This window comes from Lepidochelys olivacea (assembly GCF_965140295.1).
Source record: "Lepidochelys olivacea isolate rLepOli2 genome assembly, chromosome: 9".
Classification (NCBI taxonomy): domain Eukaryota; kingdom Metazoa; phylum Chordata; order Testudines; family Cheloniidae; genus Lepidochelys; species Lepidochelys olivacea.
In genome coordinates, this window is record NC_140419.1 from 84,259,305 (window position 1) to 84,286,808 (window position 27,504).

Below are 27,504 nucleotides of genomic sequence, written 5' to 3' on the forward strand. Positions count from 1 at the left end.
CCAGTACCCCATCTCTAAGAGTGGCCAGTGCCAGATGAGATGGTTTAGCAAAAGGTGCAAGAAACCCCACAGTGAACAGTTATGGAAAAGTTTACTTACAGAGATGTTCTTACTCCTGTTAGTTAGTGGTCAGTTTATGCTAGGTACTCAGCATGAGGGTTTATATCCTGTATGCACCTAAAAAATAGCTTAGTCGTGGATGTTCTGTAACACAGAAAAATGATATGGGGCAAAAAAAGATGCAGATCCATTGAGCACAATTCTCTTTTCACTTACACTGGTGTAAATCAGGATGAACTAGTGTAAAAACATCAGAGAAGAATCAGGCTCCTCTGCCTATTGTCAACTCTGCCTTTCTTTTCCTTACTTTCTTGACACAAAAGTCCAAACTGGTTGCACATTATAGGATTGCAGCCATTCCCCCCCCTGCAACTGAAACCCTATAAGACTGCTACATAACCCTAAGTGCATTTTTTTTTCCAAATTGGGGCTAGATGATTAGTGCTTTCCAGATGATTAGATCATATGAAGTCAATGGGAGCTTTGCCTAAAAATGCAGAAGGCAATGACTTCAAGATTTGTCCCATTAACTCCACCCCACCCCTGCTATTAATGTAACCAGAACTGGAATGAATCTGTTCTTTTTGTTTATAATACAGATTAAACTTTAAACTGAGAATGGATCATCAGGGTGAAAAACACTGAGGCAAAGTTACCATTTCAGGGGTGCACAAGGCACTAGGACCTAGGAGAAGTCTCATCCACCCTGGCAGGAATTTCTTGCTTGGAGCTCAGACAACAAAGGCAGAGTGAGACTGGTTTTCTTTCTCTCAGCATCTCCACCCTACGAGCTGAAAACCGGTGAGTAGCGCTTTAGAGTGATTTCCATGCAGAAAGTAACAGATGTCACATACAAAGGGAAAAGAGAAACCTCTTTCTTTTTGTACATTACAGCATCTGCAGTTTCCAAAAAACCTTAAAACCTCTGATTCATGTTTAAAGTTGCTTGCATATTTCATTGTTTTATGCATGACATTAAAATACATATCTCACAATCTGCACTGCTGAAAAAATATGTGCAACTCGCTGTTTATGTAAAAACTGCCTGCAAAACCCGCTACTGCTTTGCTACATGTTAGAGACAATAAGATCTTCCCTGGGTCATGGTGAAATTGTAAAATACTGAAAAAGGGACTGGCTCCCAAAAATCTGATGGGTGGGAGAATGATAGCAACAGTTTTTCCTAGGGTTTGTACCTGATTGCTGAGCCATTGGATTTTAATCCCATTCCTGTTTTGTATGAACACACTGTTACCATATGTGAGTTGCATATTAATAGTTTTGCCCAGAGTGACAGCTTTGCAAGGTTTCCCATTTTATAGGGTTGGGGTTTGTTCTTTTGGTACTAAGTTCAGTTTAAAGAGAACACAAAAATCACTGATCATTGGGTTTGATCTCCAATTCAGCGCAATCTCTGTATTTTGCCCATAAAACTGCCTCTCTCTTTCCCACTGTAATACATTACAGATCAGAACAATGAAAGGTGTGCTTGCCGTGGTGTGATGTGAATACTTTGACAGGGACAATTTCCACAATTAAATCACTTCCTTAAGGGTAGGGGGAATAAAACAACAAACAAAAAGACCCAATTTTTTTTCTTCCTATTACCAGAAACAAACCTAGGAAGAGTTCATGAATTGACAATTGTTTATCGAACTCTCATTTCAATGAAAAAATTTTCAGTCATTTCTTCTTGGAAATGTAGGATGGTGTCAGAAAGTGATTGATGGGCTGGGAGGGGGCAGCTGGGTGGGGGGAGTTTAGTATCTGGTTGCTAGCCTTTATTGAACAGACTGTCACAAAGAAACTGGCTACTCCCATGTAACCGTTCTTTCGTAAATACCAGTTTATTCTCATTTTAAACATTCAGATACTCTTGCTCCTTATGCAAATCTACAGATTGAAACCTACCTCATTGGGATCTGCTTGTTCTCTGCTGCCAGGGAAAGTCTCCCAAGGCTCGGGAGGTTTAATTAATTGCCAGCCTTTGTTGTTTGGGTGGGATTTTTGTTTTTTTGTTTGTAATTTTCATGCATCAGCCCAAAGTCTCAATTCACTACACTTCAAAACTGCACAGAACTTAAATGTGCTAAAACCAGGCTGCTATTTAAAAACACATTTCCCTCCCTGCAATGGGTGGATCATTTCCAAAAATGCCCCTACCTCCTCCAGCCCCAGAATTGATATGAAGCTAGATCAGGGTAGGACATGGGTCACTTTGAATATAAACTGCTTCTGTTCATTCAAAGAAAAGCCAAGGTCTAGTGGGTATGTAATTTCTGTCTGGATTTGGGGCTCGATCAGTCTAATATCTCATATGCATTCCTTCCTCCCCATTCCCCTCCACTCAGCTTCAGATCTTTAGGGTTCACCAAACTATGGAACTTGATTTTGGACACTTTGACGAAAGAGATAAGACGTCCAGAAACATGCGAGGCTCACGTATGAATGGATTGCCCAGCCCCACTCACAGTGCTCACTGTAGCTTCTACCGAACCAGGACCTTACAGGCACTGAGTAATGAGAAGAAAGCAAAGAAGGTGCGTTTCTATCGCAATGGGGACCGCTACTTCAAGGGGATTGTGTATGCCGTGTCCTCCGACCGCTTCCGAAGCTTTGATGCTTTGCTGGCTGACCTGACCCGTTCTCTGTCTGATAACATTAACCTGCCTCAGGGAGTTCGCTACATCTACACCATCGATGGGACCAGAAAGATTGGGAGCATGGATGAACTGGAAGAAGGTAATTAGCATGATATGCTGATGGCTTTATGGTGCAGTGAGGAGGGGTTTGGGGAGGGGAAATTAATCTGCACCATTCAGATGTGACTCTAAGGTCACATTTCTTTGGCATTCAATAGATGATACTGTCATGTCCGCTGTATTGTGTATCTATTGAATGCCTACCCAGAGCTTTGGGGAGGTGACTGTAGGCAGTTTTATTGCTCTAAAAAAATAAAATAAAAAATACAAATAAAAAGATGAGGCAATTGGATATAAAATTTGTGTGTGTCTGTCTGAAGGGAGTGTACCTGCCTGTCTGCTTGAGAGGTGTGGAGGACGGTGGGGGAGTCTCTGGAGGGATGATTCGGTAAATATGTACATAGGGATAGGCATGTCTGTAGGGGTGTGTCTGAGTGGGGGGAGCTGGGTCTGTAGGGGCATGTCTGTGCATTGGGGGGATGTGTGCCGTGTGTCTCTAGGGGCGAGCCTCTGCATTGAGGAGGATGTATGCAGTGTGTCTGTGCAGTGGCAAAATGTGAGCAGTGTGTCTGTGTGTTGGGGAGGCATGTCTGCGCAGTGTATGTAGGGGCGTGTGTGTGCAATGGGAAGGATGTACGCAGTGTCTGTAGGGGCGTGTCTGTGGGTTGGCAGTGTGTGTGCGCAGTATCTAGGGGCATGTCTGTAAATTAGGTGGGTGTGCGCACGTTGGGGCGGATGTGCGCAGTGTCTGTAGGAGCGTGTCTGCACAGTGGGGGGAGGATGTATGCGGTGTCTGTAGAGGCGTGTCTGCTCAGTGGGGGGATGTGTACAGTGTCTGTAAGGCGTGTGTGTGCAATGGGAGGGATGTGTGCAGTGTCTGTAGAGGTGTGTCTGCGCAGTGGGGGGATGTGTGCAGTGTCTGTAGGGGCGTGTCTGTGCAGTGGGGGGATGTGCGCAGTGTCTGTAAGGCGTGTGTGCGCAATGGGAGGGATGTGTGCAGTGTCTGTAGGAGCGTGTCTGCGCAGTGGGGGGATGTGCGCAGTGTTGGGGCATGTCTGCACAATGGGGGGATGTGTGCAGTGTCTGTAGGGGCGTGTCTGCGCAGTGGGGGGATGTGCGCAGTGACTGTAGGAGTGTGTCTACACACTGGGCGGATGTGCGCAGTGTCTGTAGAGGCGTGTGTGTGCAATGGGAGGGATGTGTGCAGTGTCTGTAGGGGCGTGTCTGCGCAGTGGGGGGATGTGTGCAGTGTCTGTAGGGGCGTGTCTGTGCAGTGGGGCGGATGTGCGCAGTGTCTGTAAGGCGTGTGTGTGCAATGGGAGGGATGTGTGCAGTGTCTGTAGGGGCGTGTCTGCACAGTGGGGGGATGTGCGCAGTGTTGGGGCATGTCTGCACGGGGGGGATCTGTGCAGTGTCTGTAGGGGCATGTCTGCACAGTGGGGAGATGTGCGCAGTGTCTGTAGGGGCATGTCTGCACAGTGGGGAGATGTGCGCAGTGTCTGTAGGGGCGTGTCTGCACAGTGGGGAGATGTGCGCAGTGTTGGTGCATGTCTGCACAGTGGGGAGATGTGCGCAGTGTCTGTAGGGGCGTGTCTGTGCAGTGGGGTGGATGTGCGCAGTGTCTGTAAGGCATGTGTGTGCAATGGGAGGGATGTGTGCAGTGTCTGTAGGGGCGTGTCTGCGCAGTGGAGGGATGTGTGCAGTGTTGGGGCATGTCTGCACAGTGGGGAGATGTGCGCAGTGTCTGTAGGGGCGTGTCTGTGCAGTGGGGTGGATGTGCGCAGTGTCTGTAAGGCATGTGTGTGCAATGGGAGGGATGTGTGCAGTGTCTGTAGGGGCGTGTCTGCGCAGTGGGGGGATGTGTACAGTGTCTGTAAGGCGTGTGTGTGCAATGGGAGGGATGTGTGCAGTGTCTGTAGGGGCGTGTCTGCGCAGTGGGGGGATGTGTGCAGTGTCTGTAGGAGCGTGTCTACGCACTGGGGGGATGTGTACAGTGTCTGTAAGGTGTGTGTGCACAGTGGGGGATGTGTGCAGTGTCTGTAGGGGCGTGTCTGCGCAGTGGGGGGATGTGCGCAGTGTCTGTAGGGGCGTGTCTGCGCAGTGGGGGGATGTGCGCAGTGTCTGTAAGGCATGTGTGTGCAATGGGAGGGATGTGCGCAGTGTCTGTAGGGGCGTGTCTGTGCAGTGGGGGGATGTGCGCAGTGTTGGGGCGTGTCTGCACAATGGGGGGATGTGCGCAGTGTCTGTAGGGGCGTGTCTGCGCAGTGGGGGGATGTGCGCAGTGTTGGGGCGTGTCTGCGCAGTGGGGGGATGTGCGCAGTGTTGGGGCGTGTCTGCGCAGTGGGGGATGTGTGCAGTGTCTGTAGGGGCATGTCTGCGCAGTGAGGGGATGTGCGCAGTGTCTGTAGGGGCGTGTCTGCGCAGTGGGGGATGTGTGCAGTGTCTGTAGGGGCGTGTCTGCGCAGTGGGGGGATGTGCGCAGTGACTGTAGGAGTGTGTCTACACACTGGGCGGATGTGCGCAGTGTCTGTAGGGGCATGTCTGCGCAGTGAGGGGATGTGCGCAGTGTCTGTAGGGGCGTGTCTGCGCAGTGAGGGGATGTGTGCAGTGTCTGTAGGAGCGTGTCTACGCACTGGGGGGATGTGCGCAGTGTCTGTAAGGCGTGTGTATGCAATGGGAGGGATGTGTGCAGTGTCTGTAGGGGCGTGTCTGCGCAGTGAGGGGATGTGCGCAGTGTCTGTAGGAGCGTGTCTACGCACTGGGGGGATGTGCGCAGTGTCTGTAAGGCGTGTGTGTGCAATGGGAGGGATGTGTGCAGTGTCTGTAGGGGCGTGTCTGCGCAGTGGGGGGGATGTGCACAGTGTTGGGGCATATCTGCACAGTGGGGGGATATGCGCAGTGTCTGTTAGGGTGTGTCTGCACAGTGGGGGGATGTGCGCAGTGTCTGTAGGGGCGTGTCTGCGCAGTGGGGGGATGTGCGCAGTGTCTGTAGGGGCTTGTCTGCGCAGTGAGGGGATGTGCGCAGTGTCTGTAGGAGCGTGTCTACGCACTGGGGGGATGTGTACAGTGTCTGTAAGGCGTGTGTGTGCAATGGGAGGGATGTGTGCAGTGTCTGTAGAGGTGTGTCTGCGCAGTGGGGGGATGTGTGCAGTGTCTGTAGGGGCGTGTCTGTGCAGTGGGGGGATGTGCGCAGTGTCTGTAAGGCGTGTGTGCGCAATGGGAGGGATGTGTGCAGTGTCTGTAGGAGCGTGTCTGCGCAGTGGGGGGATGTGCGCAGTGTTGGGGCATGTCTGCACAATGGGGGGATGTGTGCAGTGTCTGTAGGGGCGTGTCTGCGCAGTGGGGGGATGTGCGCAGTGACTGTAGGAGTGTGTCTACACACTGGGCGGATGTGCGCAGTGTCTGTAGAGGCGTGTGTGTGCAATGGGAGGGATGTGTGCAGTGTCTGTAGGGGCGTGTCTGCGCAGTGGGGGGATGTGTGCAGTGTCTGTAGGGGCGTGTCTGTGCAGTGGGGCGGATGTGCGCAGTGTCTGTAAGGCGTGTGTGTGCAATGGGAGGGATGTGTGCAGTGTCTGTAGGGGCGTGTCTGCACAGTGGGGGGATGTGCGCAGTGTTGGGGCATGTCTGCACGGGGGGGATCTGTGCAGTGTCTGTAGGGGCATGTCTGCACAGTGGGGAGATGTGCGCAGTGTCTGTAGGGGCATGTCTGCACAGTGGGGAGATGTGCGCAGTGTCTGTAGGGGCGTGTCTGCACAGTGGGGAGATGTGCGCAGTGTTGGTGCATGTCTGCACAGTGGGGAGATGTGCGCAGTGTCTGTAGGGGCGTGTCTGTGCAGTGGGGTGGATGTGCGCAGTGTCTGTAAGGCATGTGTGTGCAATGGGAGGGATGTGTGCAGTGTCTGTAGGGGCGTGTCTGCGCAGTGGAGGGATGTGTGCAGTGTTGGGGCATGTCTGCACAGTGGGGAGATGTGCGCAGTGTCTGTAGGGGCGTGTCTGTGCAGTGGGGTGGATGTGCGCAGTGTCTGTAAGGCATGTGTGTGCAATGGGAGGGATGTGTGCAGTGTCTGTAGGGGCGTGTCTGCGCAGTGGGGGGATGTGTACAGTGTCTGTAAGGCGTGTGTGTGCAATGGGAGGGATGTGTGCAGTGTCTGTAGGGGCGTGTCTGCGCAGTGGGGGGATGTGTGCAGTGTCTGTAGGAGCGTGTCTACGCACTGGGGGGATGTGTACAGTGTCTGTAAGGTGTGTGTGCACAGTGGGGGATGTGTGCAGTGTCTGTAGGGGCGTGTCTGCGCAGTGGGGGGATGTGCGCAGTGTCTGTAGGGGCGTGTCTGCGCAGTGGGGGGATGTGCGCAGTGTCTGTAAGGCATGTGTGTGCAATGGGAGGGATGTGCGCAGTGTCTGTAGGGGCGTGTCTGTGCAGTGGGGGGATGTGCGCAGTGTTGGGGCGTGTCTGCACAATGGGGGGATGTGCGCAGTGTCTGTAGGGGCGTGTCTGCGCAGTGGGGGGATGTGCGCAGTGTTGGGGCGTGTCTGCGCAGTGGGGGGATGTGCGCAGTGTTGGGGCGTGTCTGCGCAGTGGGGGATGTGTGCAGTGTCTGTAGGGGCATGTCTGCGCAGTGAGGGGATGTGCGCAGTGTCTGTAGGGGCGTGTCTGCGCAGTGGGGGATGTGTGCAGTGTCTGTAGGGGCGTGTCTGCGCAGTGGGGGGATGTGCGCAGTGACTGTAGGAGTGTGTCTACACACTGGGCGGATGTGCGCAGTGTCTGTAGGGGCATGTCTGCGCAGTGAGGGGATGTGCGCAGTGTCTGTAGGGGCGTGTCTGCGCAGTGAGGGGATGTGTGCAGTGTCTGTAGGAGCGTGTCTACGCACTGGGGGGATGTGCGCAGTGTCTGTAAGGCGTGTGTATGCAATGGGAGGGATGTGTGCAGTGTCTGTAGGGGCGTGTCTGCGCAGTGAGGGGATGTGCGCAGTGTCTGTAGGAGCGTGTCTACGCACTGGGGGGATGTGCGCAGTGTCTGTAAGGCGTGTGTGTGCAATGGGAGGGATGTGTGCAGTGTCTGTAGGGGCGTGTCTGCGCAGTGGGGGGGATGTGCACAGTGTTGGGGCATATCTGCACAGTGGGGGGATATGCGCAGTGTCTGTTAGGGTGTGTCTGCACAGTGGGGGGATGTGCGCAGTGTCTGTAGGGGCGTGTCTGCGCAGTGGGGGGATGTGCGCAGTGTCTGTAGGGGCTTGTCTGCGCAGTGAGGGGATGTGCGCAGTGTCTGTAGGAGCGTGTCTACGCACTGGGGGGATGTGTACAGTGTCTGTAAGGCGTGTGTGTGCAATGGGAGGGATGTGTGCAGTGTCTGTAGGAGCGTGTCTACGCACTGGAGGGATGTGTACAGTGTCTGTAAGGCGTGTGTGTGCAATGGGAGGGATGTGTGCAGTGTCTGTAGGGGCGTGTCTGCGCAGTGGGGGGGATGTGCACAGTGTTGGGGCATGTCTGCACAGTGGGGGGGTATGCGCAGTGTCTGTTAGGGTGTATCTGCACAGTGGGGGGATGTGTGCAGTGTCTATAGGGGCATGTCTCTGGGCTGAGGGGGATGTGCGCCGTATGTTTGCAGGGGTGTGTCTCTGCACTGAGGAGGATGTGCGCCATGTGTTTATAGGGGCGTGTCTGTGGATTGTGGGTTGTGTGGACAGTGTGTCTGTAGGGGTGTGTCTGTGGGTTGGGGTGTGTGTGGACATTTGTGTAGTGTGTGTATCTGTGCAAGAATGTGTCCATGGACACTAACGGCTATTTTAGTGGTCCATGGTAGGCCTTGGTGCCTGTTTGTGTGTCAGTTATCTATGGAATTGTTGGAATTGCAGACTATTCCAAACTGTTTCCAAAACTGAGATTCAGGATGAAACCTGGTCAACTCAGAACTTGGGCAGGTTGTTCAGTTTGCTCTCAGTACACCGGAGTTATTTTGGCCCCATGAGTTATCTCTGACCCAATGGCTGCCATCTTGAATGATGTCACACTCTGGAGACAAAGCCGCCTGGAGTCAAGACAGGAAATAATATCATTACATGGTCAGAGCTTTATTTCAGTCCCAGGAGCAATGCCATGGGGAGGGAGCGAGGGGTGTCTGCAGGTGACGTAGTTGTGTATAATGAATGAAGAGCACACCCGCAGTGATTCTTGTGCTCTCTTCTCAATTAGAAATTCAGACACTTGGTTCTTTCTTTTCTGGATTCACCGAGTTGAAGCTATTTTGATATTGTTAGGAAGCATGTCGGCTGGCATTTTCATTCAAACAGACCTTCTGGCTCATTTGATGAGACTATAGGAAAGTCACGAGGCCCCTTCCTTTTATTAGGAAACAACAGATTTTAATGAATAAGACACTGGCCTGCACATTAGGAAGAGGTTGGTTCTGTGCTGAGCTTTCCCTGTGATTCATTGTGGGACCTTTTGGAAGGCGCTACCCCCCACACCCTGCATCTGAATTTTATTTATTGTAACTCTCCCATTTTCAATAATAGCTACATAAAAAGGAAACTTCACATTTCCTGTTCCGTTGGTTTCTCTCTTACGTGTCCTGTTTCTGCAGTGGAGTAGAAGCAAATATCCCTGCCTTTTAATTTTTTTAAATCATTTTGTATGGTCTTCACTGTGCTGCAAGCAGGAATGTTACCCAGCTCCTGGAAAAGTGTTTGTTTAACTGATTAGGTTACAGCAGGGGGTGCTGACAGTTTGGCTTTGATGTGTCACACCAAAATGGCAATAAAAAAGATTTAGCTTCTGACGTGAATTTGAAAAACAAGTATTTATTTCAAATGTGGTTGGCAGAGTCGCACTACAGAACCTCAGCCAATGTACACATGTATCTGAACGGAATGAAAACAAAGAAATCCTCATTCCAATGAATAAAAATGTAAAGTTAATAGCCTAATGCCTTTACCAACTACTCCATGATAACCATGTTCCCATATCACTATGGATAGCTGCTTGCAGAGCACCAAACAGAAAGAGAAAGAGACCTTAATGGGTTATAATTTATATTACAGCAGCTGTAATTACCGTGTAGTTACATTGGAACAGGACTATAATTTTTCACATAATCATTGCAGTTCATAGATTCATAGATATTTAGGTCAGAAGGGACCATTATGATCATCTAGTCTGACCTCCTGCACAACGCAGGCCACAGAATTTCACCCACCACTCCTACAAAAAAAACCTCACACCTATATCTGTGCTATTGAAGTCCTCAAATCGTAGTTTAAAGGCTTCAAGGAGCAGAGAATCCTCCAGCAAGCAGTTAACTTCTTGCTTATAAGATTGCATGCTAGCACATGTAGGGAAAAAACCAAAATGTCAGTAAAGGGATAAAAATTATTCAATCATATAATTAACCTTTTATATTAATGGTAACTACATATATCAAAAAGAATAATTAGAGTGTAATGCAAGCATAATTACAGTCATTGTTTTATAAAGCATAACCTTCAATACTGCAACTAGAACCTGAAAAAGGTAGTTATAAAAGAGAGACTGATCTCCATAGACTTTGCTTTTGTCATAAATACTGAATAACTGAAATTAGTATTAAGTGTTACATTCTGCATTTTTGATGATAACATCTGTATCATGGAAGGCTGTTCTGTGAACAGGGGGTATCAGGGTATCGTAAATACATTCTTTCTAGGATGCAGGGTCACATTAAGCAATGCTGAACTAACCAGTCTGGCAGCAATCTTGGTCTTGTGCCACCTGATGAACAGAAAGAAGGTTGGACATATTAGCAGTAAGTGGAACTTGGAAGCAATTGTAGTGTTGAGTCTCACTAAATGTTTCTTCCAAGTAGAGCGGGAAAGTTATGACATTCCTGTTAAAATACCCCCCAATGATATTAGCAAGCGCATCACATTACTGGCTCATGTTCAGTTTGTGATTCACTATAACCCCCAGATCCATTTCTGCAGTACTACTGACTACCTATTTATTCTCCATTTTCTGTTTGTGCATTTGATTTTTCTTTCCTAAGTGTAGTACTTCACTTGTCTTTATTGAATTTCACCGTGTAGATTTCAGACCATTTCTCCAATTTTTCAGGGTCATTTTGAATTCTAATCCTGACCTCCATAGTGCTTGCAACCTTTCCCAGCTTGGTGTCATCTGCAAATTTTAACAAGCTTACTCTCCATTCCATTATCCAAGTCATTAATGAAAATGTTGAACAGTACTGGACCCAGGAAAGACCCCGGAGGACTCCCCTAGATACATCCTCCAAGTCTGAAAACAAACCATTGATAACTATTCTTTGAGTAAGGTCTTTCAACGAGTTATGCACCCATCTTATAGTAGTATCCTCTAAATCAGTGGTTCTCCATTGGGGGTTTGCAGAGGTCTTCCAGGGGGTACATCAACTCATTTAGATATTTGCCTAGTTTTACAGCAGGCTACAGAAAAAGCACTAGTGAAGTCAGTACAAACTAAAATCTCATACAATGACTTGTTTATACTGCTTTATATACTATACACTGAAATGTAAGTACAATATTTATAGTCAAATTGATTTATTTTATAATTATATGATAAAGGTGAGAAAGCAATTGTTCAGTAACAGTGTGCTGTGATACTTTTGTATTTTTATGTCTGATTTTGTAAGCAAGTAGTTTTTAAGTGAGGTGAAACTTGGGAGTACACAGGACAAATCAGATTCCTGAAAGGGTACAGTAGTCTGGAAAGGTTGAGAGTCACTGCTCTAAACCACATTTCCTTAAATTTGCTTATGAGAATTTAATGTAGGACTGTGTCAAAAACCTTACTAAAATAAAGATATATCACATCTACTACTTCCTCCCCTATCCAGTAGGCCAGTAACTCTGTCAAAGAAGGGAGTTAGGTTGGTCTGACATGATTTGTTCTTGACAAATTTGTGCTGGCTATTACTTATTAACATATTATCCCTTAGGTGCTTACATATTGATTGTTTAATAATTTGTTCCAGATGTTGAAGTTAGGCTGATTGGTTTATAATTTCCCGAGTCCCCCTTTTAAAGATAGGTACTATGTTTGCCCTTCTCCAGTCCTCTGGGACCTCACCTGTCCTCCCTGAGTTCTTGAAGATAATCACTAATAGTTCCAAAATTGCTTCAGTTAGTTCCTTAAGTACCATAAGGGTGAATTTCGTCAGGCCCTGCCAACTGTAATACATCTAAGTTATCTAAATATTCTTTAACCAGTACCTTCTCTATTATGGCTTGTTTTTCTTCCCCGTTTATTGTTAATATTAATTTTGTTAAGCATCTGTCATAATTAACCTTTATAATGTAGACAAGCAAAATAGGCATTAAACATATCAACCTTCTTGATATAATCAGTTATTAATAGGGCCCTACCAAATTCATGGCCATGAAAAATGCGTCACGGACCATGAAATCTGGTTTTTTATGTGATCTTACCCTATACACATTTCAAGGGGTAGTCAGGGTTTCTCATATTGGGAGTCCTGATCCAAAAGGGAGTTGCAGGGAGGTTGTAAGGTTATTTTAGGGGGCTTATGGCATTGCCACCCTTACTTCTGTGCTGCCTTCAGAGCTGGGCAGCTAGAGAGCAGTGGCTGTTGGCCGAGCGCCCAGCTCCGAAGGCAGCGCCCTGCCAGCAGCAGCGCAGAAGTAAGGGTGGCAATGCCATACCATGCCCGCCTTACTTCTGCGCTGCTGCCTTCAGAGTGGGGTGGCCAGAGAGCAGTGGCTGCCGACTGAGGACCCAGCTCTGCAGGCAGCAGCGCAGAAGTAAGGCTGGCAATACCGTACCATGTCATCCTTACTTCTGTGCTGCTGCGAGCAGCGGCGCTGCCTTCAGAGCTGGGCTCCCGGTCAGCAGCAGCTGCTCTCCAGCTGCCCAGCTCTGAAGGCAGTGCCGCCATCAGCAGCAGCGCAGAAGTAAGTAGTACCACCCCTCCTCCCCCGACAATAACCTTGCCCCTCCCCACAACTCCTTTTTGGGTCAGGACCCATATAATTACAACACCATAACATTTCAGATTTAAATAACTGAAATCATGAAATTTATGATTTTTAAAATCCTGTGACCGTGAAATTGACCAAAATGGACTATGAATTTGGTAGGGTCCTAGTTATTAGCTCTCCTTCCCCATGAAATAGTAGACCAACACTTTCCTTTGTCTTTCTCTTGCTCCTAATGTATTTATAGAGCCTCCTTTGACTCCAGATTTCTTACCATACCAAACCCAAGATCTTCAGCCTCACCTTGAAAGTCTGCCATAACGATTCCCCAAAATGGGCTCATTTTCTGCCTCTCCCCATGTTCTTCCTTGCCCTTAAACCTCCTTCTGTCTCCTTTCCCACTTGTAGCTTTGTGCCTCTTATCATGCTGCCTACTGGGCCTGGAGCGTTCTGCTGTGGTCTTCCAACTGCCCTCTCTTCTCCAAATTTCTCTTTAAAAATCACTTCCTCAAGCAATTCTCCCCATTTCTTTCCATCCATAATCCTCACACGCTCTTCTCCTCAACTGTTCCCCTATGTCTTGGCTTCATGTCTTCTATTTCTTGTTTCCATTCTAAACTCCTTAGTACAGGGAATATATCTTCATCTACATTTGTTAAGCACTGGGTAAAGTTATGGTGCTACTGAATATAAATTATAATTATTGTTAATTAATAAATAATCCACACTTTGGGATACACAAATATAACTGCAGGTTTCAGTCAGTGAGCCTTCATTTTGACTAGTGAGTGGAGCAATTGTTTTTCCTTCACAAGTATGTCAGTGTGGGTCAGCTTGTAGCTACTTTCTGTGTCTAGCCAGATAGTGGTGGGCTCAAGCCCACATGTGGGTTTGGTTTCATACCCATTGCTGAGACTCAAAGAAGCACTCAGTTTTCTGCACTGTTACAGGTGTTTCAGGTGACCTATTAAACTGAGGTCCCTTTCTGACCATCTTTAGTGGCTGTCCAGGTAGAAGATAAATGGCTCTTTTGTAAAAAGAATAGGGGATAACCCTGGTGGTCTGGCCAACATCCCGTCTTACATTAAAATAGAGTCTGGGGCATTTATCTATCTAAAGCTACTGCCTTTGCCTATATTTCATAGTACTACCAAGATTCAACTCTATGCTTTGTGCAGTGGGATACCTTGATTATGAAAGGTGTTAAATAACACTATTCTATAGTTCTTTCTGAAGAACTGTAGTTATTGTGCAAACAGCTCACATTGTCATCAGAAGTCCTGCTAGAATCTGATTGTCTCTAATATCTCTACAATATAGCTCACTTCCTTGGTCTGTTATGAGCATCCATTTTCTACTGGGCGCATTAAAGTGAGATGCTATTTTCTTGGCTCCCAAGCTCAGGCATTGATTAATCTTTTTTTTTAACCTTTGAAAGGAGGGGCTGAGTTTGGATAGAAGCTGAGTTAACCTCAGTGCAGTGGGGATTGTTTCATTCTGAAAAGGCTACTGCCACTTCTCCTGAGGTGGTCTAATCCCCGTTGTACTGATGCTGTATATTAAAGCAGTGCCTCAAGGCATCAACCACATTGGGCACCCCACTGTGGTAGGCACTGTACAAATACATAGGAAGAGACAGTTCCTGCCCATATTGTTTACAATCTATATAGATAATGAGTGGGAAAAAGGGAATATTCTGATCCCTTATTATACAGCTGGGGAACTGAGGTGTGGAGAGATTCAGAGACATGCCCAGGATAACCTAGGAAGTCTGTGGCAGAGCTGGGGACTGAACCCAGATCTCCTAATTTCCTATCCAGTGCCTTTGTTTTTTGCTGAGCCTTCCTTCCCTTGGAAAGTGGTCTGTCCTTGTCTGATTCATGGTTTGGGTTAGGCTGCATTGTTTGATGGTAGATAATTCACCTACCCTAGTACTTAGACCTAGGCTTCATGCTGCTTCTGGTCAGGAGCTGGTTTCATTTGCATAAAAGATCCCTGGGTGACTTTGGCTAGTGTTTGAATATGTGCACCAGCTGAAAACTTAGCGCAAGTTAAACATGATGAGAGCTGGGGAGATGGTAAATGCAGATTGTAGGTTGGCTAGGATTTGAGGAGAACAACTTTTAAGAGAAATTAAGTATGTGCCTGCCGCAAAACTTCCCTTCTCTTTTGGGCTTAGCACACTTAGCTGCCCCATCTTAGGTATATAACCTTTGAATGCCTATGTTCTAGCCGAATGCACTAGCACAAAGCTCCTAACATCCTGCTGCTGCCTGAACTAACATCCAAAGGGTTAATGCTAGTGGTCCATACCCCAGAACAACAATTTGAAATCAGGCAGGCACCAGCATAAACATTTTAAGAGTCTGAATGGGATTTCTGCTGGTCTGATCTGGTTTCATTACAGAGAAATTCTTGGGGTACATAGCTGATTTTAGGAAATATATGCAAACCATTTCAGGCCATAATATGCTGGGAAGATCCCCTACTAATGCCTGACCAGGATTTTGAAGTGATCGAAGGGGAGACTCCCTTCCAGAGAAAGTGTGTTATGTTTTACAAAGAGCCTAGCGCATGCTAGAACAGAGGGTGTGTTAGTAGGTGTGTTGAAATGCCCTGTGTGGTGTGTGTGCATTTTATTTAGTGCAGTAAACATTAATATTAAATTAATTGAAGGAGGTTTCTCTACCTTTGGAACTATTGTACGTGGCTGGTCTCCTGGAAAAAAACCACCCTTGTGTGGGTACTTACATTCTGATAACTAAAATTACTTCTGCATTTCAAAGGAATTGTTTTTCACTGTTGCTGACACAAAATGACTGAGTCCCATCCCAAAGTTGGCATGGTGAGTGCCCTCTGTGTATATAGGATGTAAACCACCTTGCAGTCTTGTGGTATGAAAGGCAGAGTGGGAACATATAATTTTTCTTTAATATAATTGCCTTATTTTACAAGCCAGATCAGTAAGCTCCTCTCACTCCTAAACTGCAGACTCTTGTGGGAGAATCTAGAAAAAAATTCACCGTAAAATTCCATTTTTTAAAGGTGCCTTTTGCAAGTAAATTCTAAGGCACTGGAGAAGTCTTCAGGACAACAGAAAATCCCACCTCGTACCTGAGATGGCACGAAACCCTGGTGGTAGAATCTGAGCAGCCAATCCAGCATAATACAGAGGCGCTCCAGCAAGGTGCTGAGTCTAATTCCCATTGAAGGCAGAAATCACCAAGAAATGTGAATGTCACCAAGAAAGGTGAATGCAACAAAATGGCTGCTCATCATATCTTAATGGATGTGAGCTCTAGATGCATTACTGAACATGCATTCAGTTCCTGAATGACAACAGACCCCATCCTGAAAACACATAGGCACATGCATATTCATAATGAATTCAATATGACTTAAACTTTAACACATGTGTGAGCCTTGGCAGGAGTGAGGCCAGGGGGCGGGAGGAAGCTCTCTGCTTTTTGTGTTTGACTGTCAGTACTGTTCTGCGCTCCTCTCCCTCATACCATTTGATAAACTGTGAGTTCCCTCCTCCAAACCACACCGTGGTTGTTGCTGTTATATTCCTTTATGTCTGGGGAAGTCCTATACCAGGGATTCTCAAACTTCATTGCACCGCAACCCCCCTTCTGACAGCAAAAATTACTGCACGATCCCTAGAGGGGGGACCAAAGCCTGAGCCCACCCAAGCCCCATAGCCCAGTGTGTGTGTGGCGGAGGGCAAAGCCCCACTGCCCTGTATGGGGAGGAGGGGGGCAAAACTGAAGCCCAAGAGCTTTAGCCCCAGGCAGAGTGCCTGTAACGTGAGCCCCGCCAACGTGGGGCTCAGGCTTCAGCTTTGGCCCCGGGCCCCAGTAAGTCTGAGCCAGCCCTGGGGACCCCATTAAAATGGGGTCATGACCCACTTTGGGGTCCCAACCCACAGTTTGAGAACCAGTGTCCTATACCTTGACCTCTCATTAGCTACTTAATAGACGTGTGGGTGGAGAAATATCTATTGCCCATGGAAGAAGACCTCATTTGGTCTCTCCTGGACAATGCTTTGGTTCTGGAGGTATTACCTCTTTGTGCTTGGAGGGTTCTTATGTTCCCTGAGATGTCTGCCCATTCCTTCTATGGCCCTGATACGCAAGTCATTTGTTCTTGTTTGTTGTTGTTCTGTACCAAATAATAAATCCACAGTAATAGAACTGTGTTTTAACAGTTTTGATAGATTGCTGCAAAAATGCCTCCAAGTGGCACATGACAAAAGAGAAGGAAGAGTTTTTAAAAAGGAATGACCCTTGTGAGGAACTTAATAATAATAATTGGCAACTCAGAGGCCATAAAATATGAGAGATTGGGACATACATAAAATGAATCCAGGATTTAAAATAACAAACAAAGAGATCCTCTTCCACATTGCGGTTAAATTTGTGGCTCCGGGAAGAGAGGGGATGATTTTTCATACAGACCTACTACTACACCTCAGTCATTCTCTGCAACACTTCTGCTTCTCTTCTGAATGTTGGTTTCTCCTGAGAGCAAGCTGCCAGTCAAAGAAAATTGCTGGCTGGCTTTGTGATGTGAACAAAAATATTCACTAGGGGCTAGGTAGAAAGTACAAAACTTACTGTGGTTTCTACATGCGACCCATCAGCATAATTTGAAAGGCTAGTGTGTGAAACTACTAGACTGTCTAGCCCTGCAACATCCCCGCATTAAGGCCTAGTAAAGGAATATTACCTTCACTCCACCAGAGTGTTATAAATATACTAGACAACTAGGTAGCATAGTGAGACATTTCAAATATTTCTCCTGGAGCAAATGTAACAGTTACATTCCAGCCAACACAACAATAAGCGCTGATATTTTTTTTTAATATGTGGAACTTATTCATGAAAAAATGTTCTCTTTAAGGTCCTGTGTATTTATAGAACACAGTGCAAGCATGTATTTTGCTTTTCTATATCCTCTTTTATTCCAGCACCCCGAAAGCATTATGTGAACATTAATGATTTAAGCCTAGTGTGGTAGATATTACTCTCCCCATTTCACAGATATGGAAACTGAGACATAAGATCAGTTAAGTGACTTGCTGAAGATCACATAGGAGCCCTGTGGCAGAAATAGAAATAGAACCCAGATCTTCTGATTTCCAGGCCTGTGATTATATACAAGACCTTCCTTCCTCGCTATAGAATGTAAATATTATATTTCAGGGATGGGCAACATTAAAATAGTAGAGGAACCCCAAAACCACTAAACCCTTTGGCAGGCCAGGGAGTGTGATGCATGTGGGAGGTCGGAGGAGTCAAGTCCTGTTCCCAGAGGGTGTGACTGGAGGTGGAAGGAGTTGGGTCCTGGCCCTGGGAGAGGTGCTGCAGGGGGAGAATCGGGTACTGTACCTGGGAGGGGTGATGCAGGGGTGGATTGAATGGGGAGAGTCAGGTCTGTAGGGTGATGTAACTTGTACACAGGTGGGGGCAGGGGTTGGAGAACCTGTCCTCCACTTACCCTGTAGTGATGGCTCAAGTACGGGTCTGGGTCTAGCTCCCTGCTCTAGCCCACTGGTTCTCATCCCAGTATCTTGTGATGCCCATGTTCAGACTGGTGATGCCCTGCCCCTTTCCTGGCCCTTGTGCTGCTGAATTTCCTGCTCTGAGCCAGGTTATGTCAGGCCAAATAAAATGATCTAGCAGTCTACCTGCAGCCCCTGAGCTGCCTGTTGCCCATCCCTGTTATATGTCTGTTGTTTGACCTCGTGATTATGAGCATTGGAAGGCTCAGGGTTCTAACAGGGGTTGTCTCTCACTGCGTAAGTCAGACAGCCCTTGCAGTGCTTAAGCCACAGAACCAGCTATGCAGCTAGATAAAGGCAGGACCCCCCTGAACACCAGCTGCTGCTGAGCTGAAACAGATAGATAAACTGCAGCTTATCATTTATTAATCAGAAAGACCTAGGATTAGGTGCTGCTGAAAGATGATCAATATCTCCAGTGGGAATTCTTCATAATAGCAAAGCATTGTGTGATGTCTTTATACTTCTGCTAGGTCCAATGGAAGAAATATAAGGAATTATGAAGCCTCAACTATAGATGAAATGTCTGTGATTGAGGGATCCTGGTGATGGCATAAATGCATTGCACACAGGTCCATGTGGTTTGAACACCATAATGGGATTGCAGCCGTAATGTAAATCCCTGGGGTACTTTATTTGATCAAATGCATAGTTAAAAAAAATCAAATAATCATCCCAAGTCTTGTGTCTTTCTTCCACTGTGTCTGACTCTATGCTGGGGTGTTTTGTCATTACTTCCCATCTCCTGTTCACTTACAATTCTGGTCTTCTCCTTCCTCCCAGCTTGACCTTTTGCATAGCATTATTATTATTTTATATTAAATACTGCATCATGAATGTGCACCGTACTTCACAGGCAATTTGAATACAAGGTCCCTGCTCCCATGGAGCTAAGTGTCTAAAAGAATTTTAAGCCATTTACGTCGAAAAGGAACAGAGTAAGATTTATATTATGTATCTTTTCTATCTCTTTCTTATTGTGCCATCACACACTGAGCAGGAATAAGAATGTAAACACTAAACACACATTTGTTCTAAGCCTATTAGAGTCTTCCATGTATTATAAAGCTATTAGTGTTCTTGCCATATGTTATATGAAGGAAGCTTCTCTGTGCCTGTAATGTAGGCAGAGAAGGACAAATATAAAGACACTGTGGACCTGATTCTTTGCTGTCTTCCACCTTGTGTAATCCTGGCTGCTGCATTCAGTTTGCACAGGTAAGGTGTAAAACGCTACCCCTGGTGAAAGTGAATGGAGAATTTTGATTTGGTAGCATCTGACATCCACTTTGCACAGGTGTAAACGTTGACACAAGGTTTCAAGCAATGGAGAATCAGGCCCCGTGTCTTTTCACAGAGAAAAGGTACCATGATGAATTGTTTGTGTACGTCCTGTGGCTGTAGCTCGTCACAGATAGTATGCAAGAAAACCCAACCCGTCCACTGACAGGGAGAACAGTTCCTTAAAGGATAGTCTATCTAGTCCAAACTAAATTCAAGTCAGAATGTTGTGATAGGTTTGAAATAGAAACACAGCAAAATTCCACCCAAAGCCTGCAAGATTATCCTAACAAAACCCCACAGATCCATAAGATCCTCTGGACTCCTGGGCAATCCACTGAATTTCTATGAAATTCATATCAAATGGAGAAAGACTTGTTACATTATCTTATCCCTTACTTTACCCACTGCAGAATTGTTTCTCGCAATGGATTCTCAAGTGCTTTCTACAGCCTCGTCTGAAACGACTCAGGTAACTGAACTTCCGCCACTCCCACAGTCTGTGCACCAGCAATAAATCCCACAAATCCCTAGGGTCCCGCAGATTTTCACCAAAACAAAATGTTACAAATCCCCCAGTGCTCAGGTACGCTGGAGATGAGCATGATGTAAAACCCAGGATAGGAAGGATTCCACTTATCTGATTGCAAATGGAAAGTTTGAAACTAATTTTGAAATGGTGATTTTTTTTGTGTTCAACATTATGTGGCTTAAACGCAAATGTAACCTTCTAACGTTTCACCTATGGCTACTAAGCGTGAGCTTGGATTTGTGTAGTACAGAAAATGTGTAATATTTAAGTGAGCTATAGCATTGAGTGTAGCACTTAAAAACAATTACTTCCAGGTCTTATTTCTTCTGTTGAATCAATGAAAGTACAATAAAACTTGTGTGCTATGCCTGCTAGTTTCATCAGCATAATGATCCTTGAATTTGGTTCCACTAAAGATTCTTCGGAACTAGATTGTCACCATTTTTCAGACATGATGCAAGACACAGCTTTTCGATCAATGTTGGTATCCTCTTGGTAATTGGGGCCAGATTCACACAGGTATTTAAGTGCCTACAGATGCAGATAGGCACCTAGTGGGATTCACAAAAGTGACTTCTTGTGGTTTTCAATGGGAGAAAGGTGCCCAAACCCCTTGGGCACCTAAGGGGATTCATAAAAGTGTCTATCAGCATCTTAAAGTGCCTAAATACCTTTGTGAATTTGGCCCTTGGTCACTGGATTGTAATCCACTAGTTTCTGTTTATTTTAAGGGGTAGTTTATTGGCCAATGTGTGTGTTTTGGGGAAACGCTATTTGCTTTTACTATGATACTGTAGTAACAAGCACCTAAGAAACGTAGGTAAGAATCAGAACTGGTTGGACAATTTTTGTGAAAATGACTTTTCAATGAAAAATGGAACCAAAATTTCATAAACTTTAATTGTGCAGTGTTCTCCCCATTTTCCAACCAGTGCTAATAACAACGTGTTGGTTCCCTATGTAATTACCTCTTTATTTATTATTTTCAAAAGGGGAAAGCTATGTCTGTTCATCTGACAACTTCTTCAAGAAGGTGGAGTATACCAAGAATGTCAATCCCAACTGGTCTGTCAATGTGAAGACATCGGCCAACCTGAAAGCACCTCAGTCTCTGGCCAGCAGCAACAGTGCCCAGGCAAGGGAGAACAAGGATTTTGTGCGTCCCAAGCTGGTGACCATCATCCGCAGTGGGGTGAAGCCCCGAAAGGCAGTTCGTGTGCTCCTGAACAAGAAGACTGCACATTCATTTGAGCAAGTTCTCACTGATATCACTGAAGCTATAAAACTGGAGACAGGCGTGGTCAAAAAGCTGTATACCCTGGACGGGAAACAGGTATGGGAGTTGCAAATTTCTTTTTCTTTTCCCTTTCCCCTCCTCCATTTCGCTCATATATTATAGCAATGCTGACTAAGTGAACAATTACTGAAACCTAAAATTAACCTGAGACAGTCATCACCATCTGTTCTTCTGGAAGTCAGACTTCTCATGCCAGTGGTTATGTTACTAAATTGTCACTGGTATTAATATCAGGCAAAGAATGCAGCCAACCGTCTGAATGAAACAGATGTACTACCCCACTGTCTGAGCACCAGAGAGCTGTGTATATTTTCCAAAAGTTTTCCAAAACATATAAATAATATGAGCAGTTTGTACTGTAGGTTTGTTTATTTGTTAGGTAACCATAGCAGCAGCTCTCAAGGACTCCCTAGAAGTGTTAGAGCAAATGTATTGTTTTACTATTTTGTTCTCAGATGAGCACTAGTCAGCATAAATTAATTGGTGAGTAACACACTCATCTGGCTAACTCTATACTAGTAGGAAAATGTATGGGACATGTGATACCTCCATGGGTAAAAGTATAAATAGTTAATATACAGTAGGGGCTCTGGGTCAGAATTTTGTGGGTCATTGTAATCAGAACAGTTTGACTTAGCTCTCCATGTCCTTATTACACTGGCACATTTTTTAAAGTACCCCTCACTTGTTGTGTTGTGGCTAACAGACCATTTAATAAGGTCTTTCTACTGCTGCTGCTATGGAATCCCCTAAAGGAATGTGTGCCTTACAGCTTGGGGTGCTGGGACAGATAGATACTTCATCTCGGAAAGCTCTTTGGTTAAAGTCACAGATGCCAGTGGCTCTTGGAGTTGGGGTGACCTTTTTATTTTTTCCTCTGTCTCTATTTTCTCACTTTTCTGAATGGGGCAGTAGCTCCGACTATACAGCCTACACTGGTACTGTATTGGGCACGGTTTTTATTGTGCGGATTGGTATTGGAGATTTAATATGACTAATTTCATTACCCATCTTCTGCAGAAGATGTTGGTTTACATACTGGCTCTTGAAACATAAGCAAGAAGGTAGATAATCTACTTGACCAATGTATACATTTTAATGAATGAAAAGGTCAATTTTTCAGGTAAAGAATGATATGTTTGTCCATAATGTATGTTAGCCCATATCTGTTCCTTGGGTTTAGAATGTAGAGTATCATACTGAATATCAGCCCAGATTAACTGTTTTGTCTCAATTTCGGTGTTCTCGCCTGTGTAATTCATTATTTATTATTGCTTCAAAATGAGAATTTTTCGTTGGTCGGTCAAAACTTTTCTTTAGATTTGGGTCAGCCAAGCATTCACCACTCATGAGACATGACGGTTTATACTTTGGTAATGTGCCCTTCGATCACCATGCCCGTAGACCCTACAATGTATTGTCAAATAAACAGGGACAGCTAGCGGTGTAGGTGAGAGGATAGAAGCGAGGGAAGGGGAGAGATGGGAGGAGTGGGGGAAGGAGAAAAAGTGCTATCTGACCCATTAACCACAATCCAGAAAGATACACTTTTGTGTGTGTGTGTAAAACACATCACTGTTGTGCATCTCTTCCTCATAGTCACTTGATAAATGAAGGGGGTTGAAATCTATGGGACCTGCAAACTCTTACTCATGGAGTATTCCTTACTTGCACAAGTAGTATACATTGACTTCAATACAGTCAGGTCTCTGGGTCAGAGTTTTAGGTTGAACACTGTAACTTACCTCAGTTGTCATAAGTAATGTGCTCACTCCCACCAGAAGCTTTGAAAGTGCTTCTGGCTGTTGTATTAGCCAAGTCCTGCTGCTCAGTGGAGCCCCCTACAGGAAATTTATGCTGTATAGTCTGCAGCGCTGAAGCCGCTGCTATACATTGGCTGTTAATGTGAGTAAGGGTTTGTAGGATTAGGCCTGATGTAATTTATCTTTCCCTAGCACATGCTAATGTCCTTGGCTATCAAAATATACACATGCTCTTGAATTCAGTACTAAAAAGTGGCCTTAAATTCTTAGTGCCAGAATCTGATAACTTTTCTCACAGTGAATGGTACCTTTATCCACCATTGACTTCAGTTGGACTACTGGTGGAGTAAAGTTCTACTCAATGTGACTAAAAGTATCACAATCTGGTCCTGAGAATATTTACTCAGTCCTTGCTCTGGAAAGCTCTCAGTGACTTCTGGGAGAGTTTGACTGACTGACTAAGGACTTAAGGATTTCTCTATATGTACTCTCCACCATTCCCCTGGAACACGTATTTTACTAGCTACCTGAGAAAAGATGAATCTCTCTCATACATACCAGTTCCACTGTATATGAAGGGATATGTGGTGATGTAGTTTTTTAAGAAATAAAAAGAAAAACTGAGATCATTTGCAATCTGACAATGATAATGTAATATCGAATAGCTGGTTGTTGCGTCATTTATTAATAGAGCTCTACACCAAGGACAAATGTGGCCCAGTATGTTTTGGTTTCATTTAAAGATTTCTTCAGTGTTTGTGTTTTAGTCTGTTAAACTGTATTTGAAGTTTCCCACCTAAATTTTTTCCCAGTGTTGCTAAAAAGAGCCAAAATTTTCTGCTGTGGGTGCAGTTGTTGGCTGGTATGATCCCCTGTCTCATAGTCCACCATCAATTCTGACCTTCCCTCAAGCTATCAGAAAGAAGTCTTTGAAGGCATAATTCTGACAAACCGTGGTTTATTTTCTGCAAAAAGAGATTCATGCAAAAACCCAAGCTGCTCAAAGCTGAAATGTTGACAAGACTCTTGACAGTCTCACTATTTAAATGCCATTACAGCAGTGTTACTTCCACTGTCGTGAAATGATATAATTTACAAAGGCAATGTACAAAGGGAAATCATCCTTATTGAGTCCATGTACTTCACTTAATGAGGTGAAATGATTATTTATTTTATGTATAGGCATTTCTATGACACTCGTCATCGGAGTGCTTTAGAAATGTAGGCATTAGTGGTGAAGGTACAGTGGCATACAAATAATTCCATTTCTACGCACTGCAAACCTACTACAGATGGGATGATAAACTGTAAATTTGGAGCAGAATGCTGTGTGTATGAATAAATATAATATCCATAGAGTTTAAGCCCAGAAGGGTTTAAGCCGACTAGGTCATCTAGTCTAACCTCCTGTATATAACAGGCCACCAGCCAGCATCCACACACTAAATCCAACAGGGGAAATGAGACCTACAGGAGACTACTATGTGCCACAGGCAGAGAGTAGGGGGGGACGGAGGACCACCAGTGCTTGAGAATATCAGTGGCACTAATTTTGTTTTTGTTAAAAAAATAAAATAGAGTTGTGTTGTTGCTCCTCGTATCTTGCATTTTCTATGGAGGAATATTTCAGTTTTTCTTGAAGCTGTTAAATAAACACCTTGTGTTTGTTAAGAAGCTTATTTCTTTTTTACTCAGTCTTGCACATATTTCTAATGCTCCATTCTAATGCTCCATTTAACTGTATTCATGCAGTGTCTCTGCTGGGAGCACATTACCACCTCTTGACAGTAACCCTGTAACTCCAAAAGAAAGGAACTTCAAAGAACCTACTGTACATGAGCCAACGCAGTGAGAATCAAAGCAATAGGAGTTTACCTCCTACACTCTCACAGCCATATAAAAAATGGTAAAGGACAAAGAAGATAGTGTGTTAGACCACTCTTAAAGGTAATGGGCCAAATTCAGCTCTGTTACGTGGGTGAAACAACTCCTGTTGAGTCTGTAACTGAGAGCAGAACTTGGTCTAATCCAAGGAGTATATTGCAAATTGGTTGCCCTAGCAAATTCTTATTCTTATTCTTTTCAGTGCAGTAGCATCCATAGTCCCTTATCAGGACTGGGTCCCAACAGAGGCCAGGCACTATTTTTATACACTGGAAGAGACAGTTCCTGCCATGAGCAGGTCATAATCTAATTTAGAAGAAAACAAAATAGGAACTGTAGATGGGGTTGTAATTTTAAACACCCCCGATTATCAGAATATTATCAGAATGCAGTACAATATGAACCCAATTTTGCAACCCTCACCCACACTGATTGTCCCATTTGTGCCTGCGTCTTTTTCCTCTCACTGCCACGCCTAACTTCTTACATACCTAAGCTTTTTGTTGTTGCTGGAGCAGAGGTTATTCTCTTCTCCAGTTGTTGGTCTAATAATGATAGCCCATGGCCTCCAGCCTCTACTTCCCACTAGACTAGATATGGGCTACAGATTATGTGTGTAGACCAACATATATTTTCTGAATCCTATATTCTCTTCATACATAAAAATGAACACCTTCTGTACATGCTAAGCCTCTCTATGGCATGTTCACTGCTGTACTCTAGTCCAGTTTTCTGTAGCTATGCTCTAGAAGATCCAGATCCACAAAGGGACTGAGGTGTTGCAATGCCTAACTTTTAGGTGCCTAGAAAATCATTAGAACCACAGTGCAATCCACAAAGCCAGAGTTAGGCTGAACAGGAGATACTGAGGGAGTCCCATGTCAGAATATCTCACATTTCCGTGGTTAAGAACTCTCTCCTGAGAGGTGGGAGATTCCTCTTCAGATCCTTTCTCTCTTTCAGGTAGAGGGGGGAATTGAACGTGGGTCTCCTACATCCCAGGTGAGTACTCTAACCATTGATCTAAAAGTTATAAAGGGGTATTGCCTGCAGATTTTGAATGAGACCTGATCTGGTAGGTGGCCTCTGGCCATGCCTACTGTATCAGGGCCCAAGAGTGAGACAGGTGGAGGAATGCCTATCTTCCCCCAGTCTGTGGACTGTTCTGGTGGGAGATAGGTGTCCAGACCCTTTGTGTGCATGTCCAGAGGCAGAAACATAGACTCCTAGGGAACTTTTACCCTGAACACTTAGGCACTGAGTGAGTTTAGATGCCTATAAGATCAGGTGTAGCTGAGTGACAAGGTTTCAGTGCCTAAGTACCTTTGTGGATCTGGGCCTAATTGTCTGTCACTATTAACTGTTTACTCTCTGTTAACAGAACAGCAAAGACTTCCACTGATGGTTAACTGAATGCTATAAATGATCTCCTGTTGAGAACTTGGTGGTGTTGAGGTCCCAGTCAAGATGGGGATCCAGTTGTGCTAGGCACTGTACAAACACAATGTAAAAGACAGTTCCTGCCTCAAAGAGCAGAAATAAATGCTATAATGCTGCTATGAGAGACAGTTTAATAGAGGTGTTTGGTAGCTGGATTTTCCTCCCATACCTCCTTGATTCTTCTGTAATAATAGAGTCATGACAGGATAATTGAATACTTTCCTAGCCATATAAAAATACAGTGGTCTGTTCTTTGGACTTGATTATTTCAAATATATAGGGCAAAGAGATATCTATGTACTATTCAATGACTTTTATCTATAGGAGATGCTCCCTAAGTGCTTCTGTCCCTTCCAAGTGTTAGCTGTCTCATCAAATCAAGTTATATACATATTCATATGTCAGGACATTTGTGGTCTTACTCACTTGAGAATTTTCAGCCTTGATAAAATCTTCCCCTCTAGCAATCTTTGCCGTGGCAAGAATTTAATTTGGCAGGTGATAGGTGAACTTCATCTTTCTGTTTGCAAAGCTGCTGCAAATATGTACAGGGCTGCCCTGTCTCTGGTGCCTGAAGAGGAGTCACCTTGCTTTAGATGACTTGCGCTGAATGACGACACTGGCTATTTAGGGGAAGAAACATTTTTGTCAGAGATGAGCAAGTTCATGAGAGATCATTTGTCAGGATTCCCAGATCACAGCCAAATATGCAGTTGAGAATCCAAACAAAACCAGTGTTGTTGCAATACCGGTGATGAGCACAGTTACAGCGGATCAGGCTGTGATAGTGAAAACAACAGATTTGGTCAATTTGGGCCCCACCACACTGACTTTAATTTGGCATGTGGAAATGGAAATCCGTCACAACAGTTTCGCCACCCAGCTGTCATTACAGGTAATGGGCCAAGTTCTACTCTCTCATGCCAGCATAGTCCTATAAGCTTCAGTAACAGGCCTGTACTGGTGTGACAGGGAGCAGACTTTGGATCAATATACACAAACCCATCCATTGGTCTATAATGAGCTCTTAAGAGG

The 27,504-nt window shown here is 45.2% G+C and overlaps 1 protein-coding gene across 4 annotated transcripts in view; it reads left to right on the top strand.

The window, feature by feature from the left end:
- Nucleotides 1-667: 667 nt before the first annotated feature.
- The window catches only part of DCX (doublecortin), a 116,658-nt gene continuing 89,821 nt past the window's right edge, over nucleotides 668-27,504 (top strand). For 2 of the 4 annotated variants that reach the window (XM_084639391.1, XM_084639392.1), the window contains exons 1-3: nucleotides 672-861; nucleotides 2,412-2,802; nucleotides 21,078-21,418. In XM_084639391.1, coding sequence (XP_084495517.1) covers nucleotides 2,439-2,802; nucleotides 21,078-21,418 — 705 coding nt within the window. In that variant the 5' untranslated portion in view covers nucleotides 672-861; nucleotides 2,412-2,438. Of the gene's footprint in view, nucleotides 862-2,411; nucleotides 2,803-21,077; nucleotides 21,419-27,504 lie in introns of all 4 variants that reach the window. The other 2 variants (XM_084639390.1, XM_084639393.1) reach the window with 2 other exon arrangements.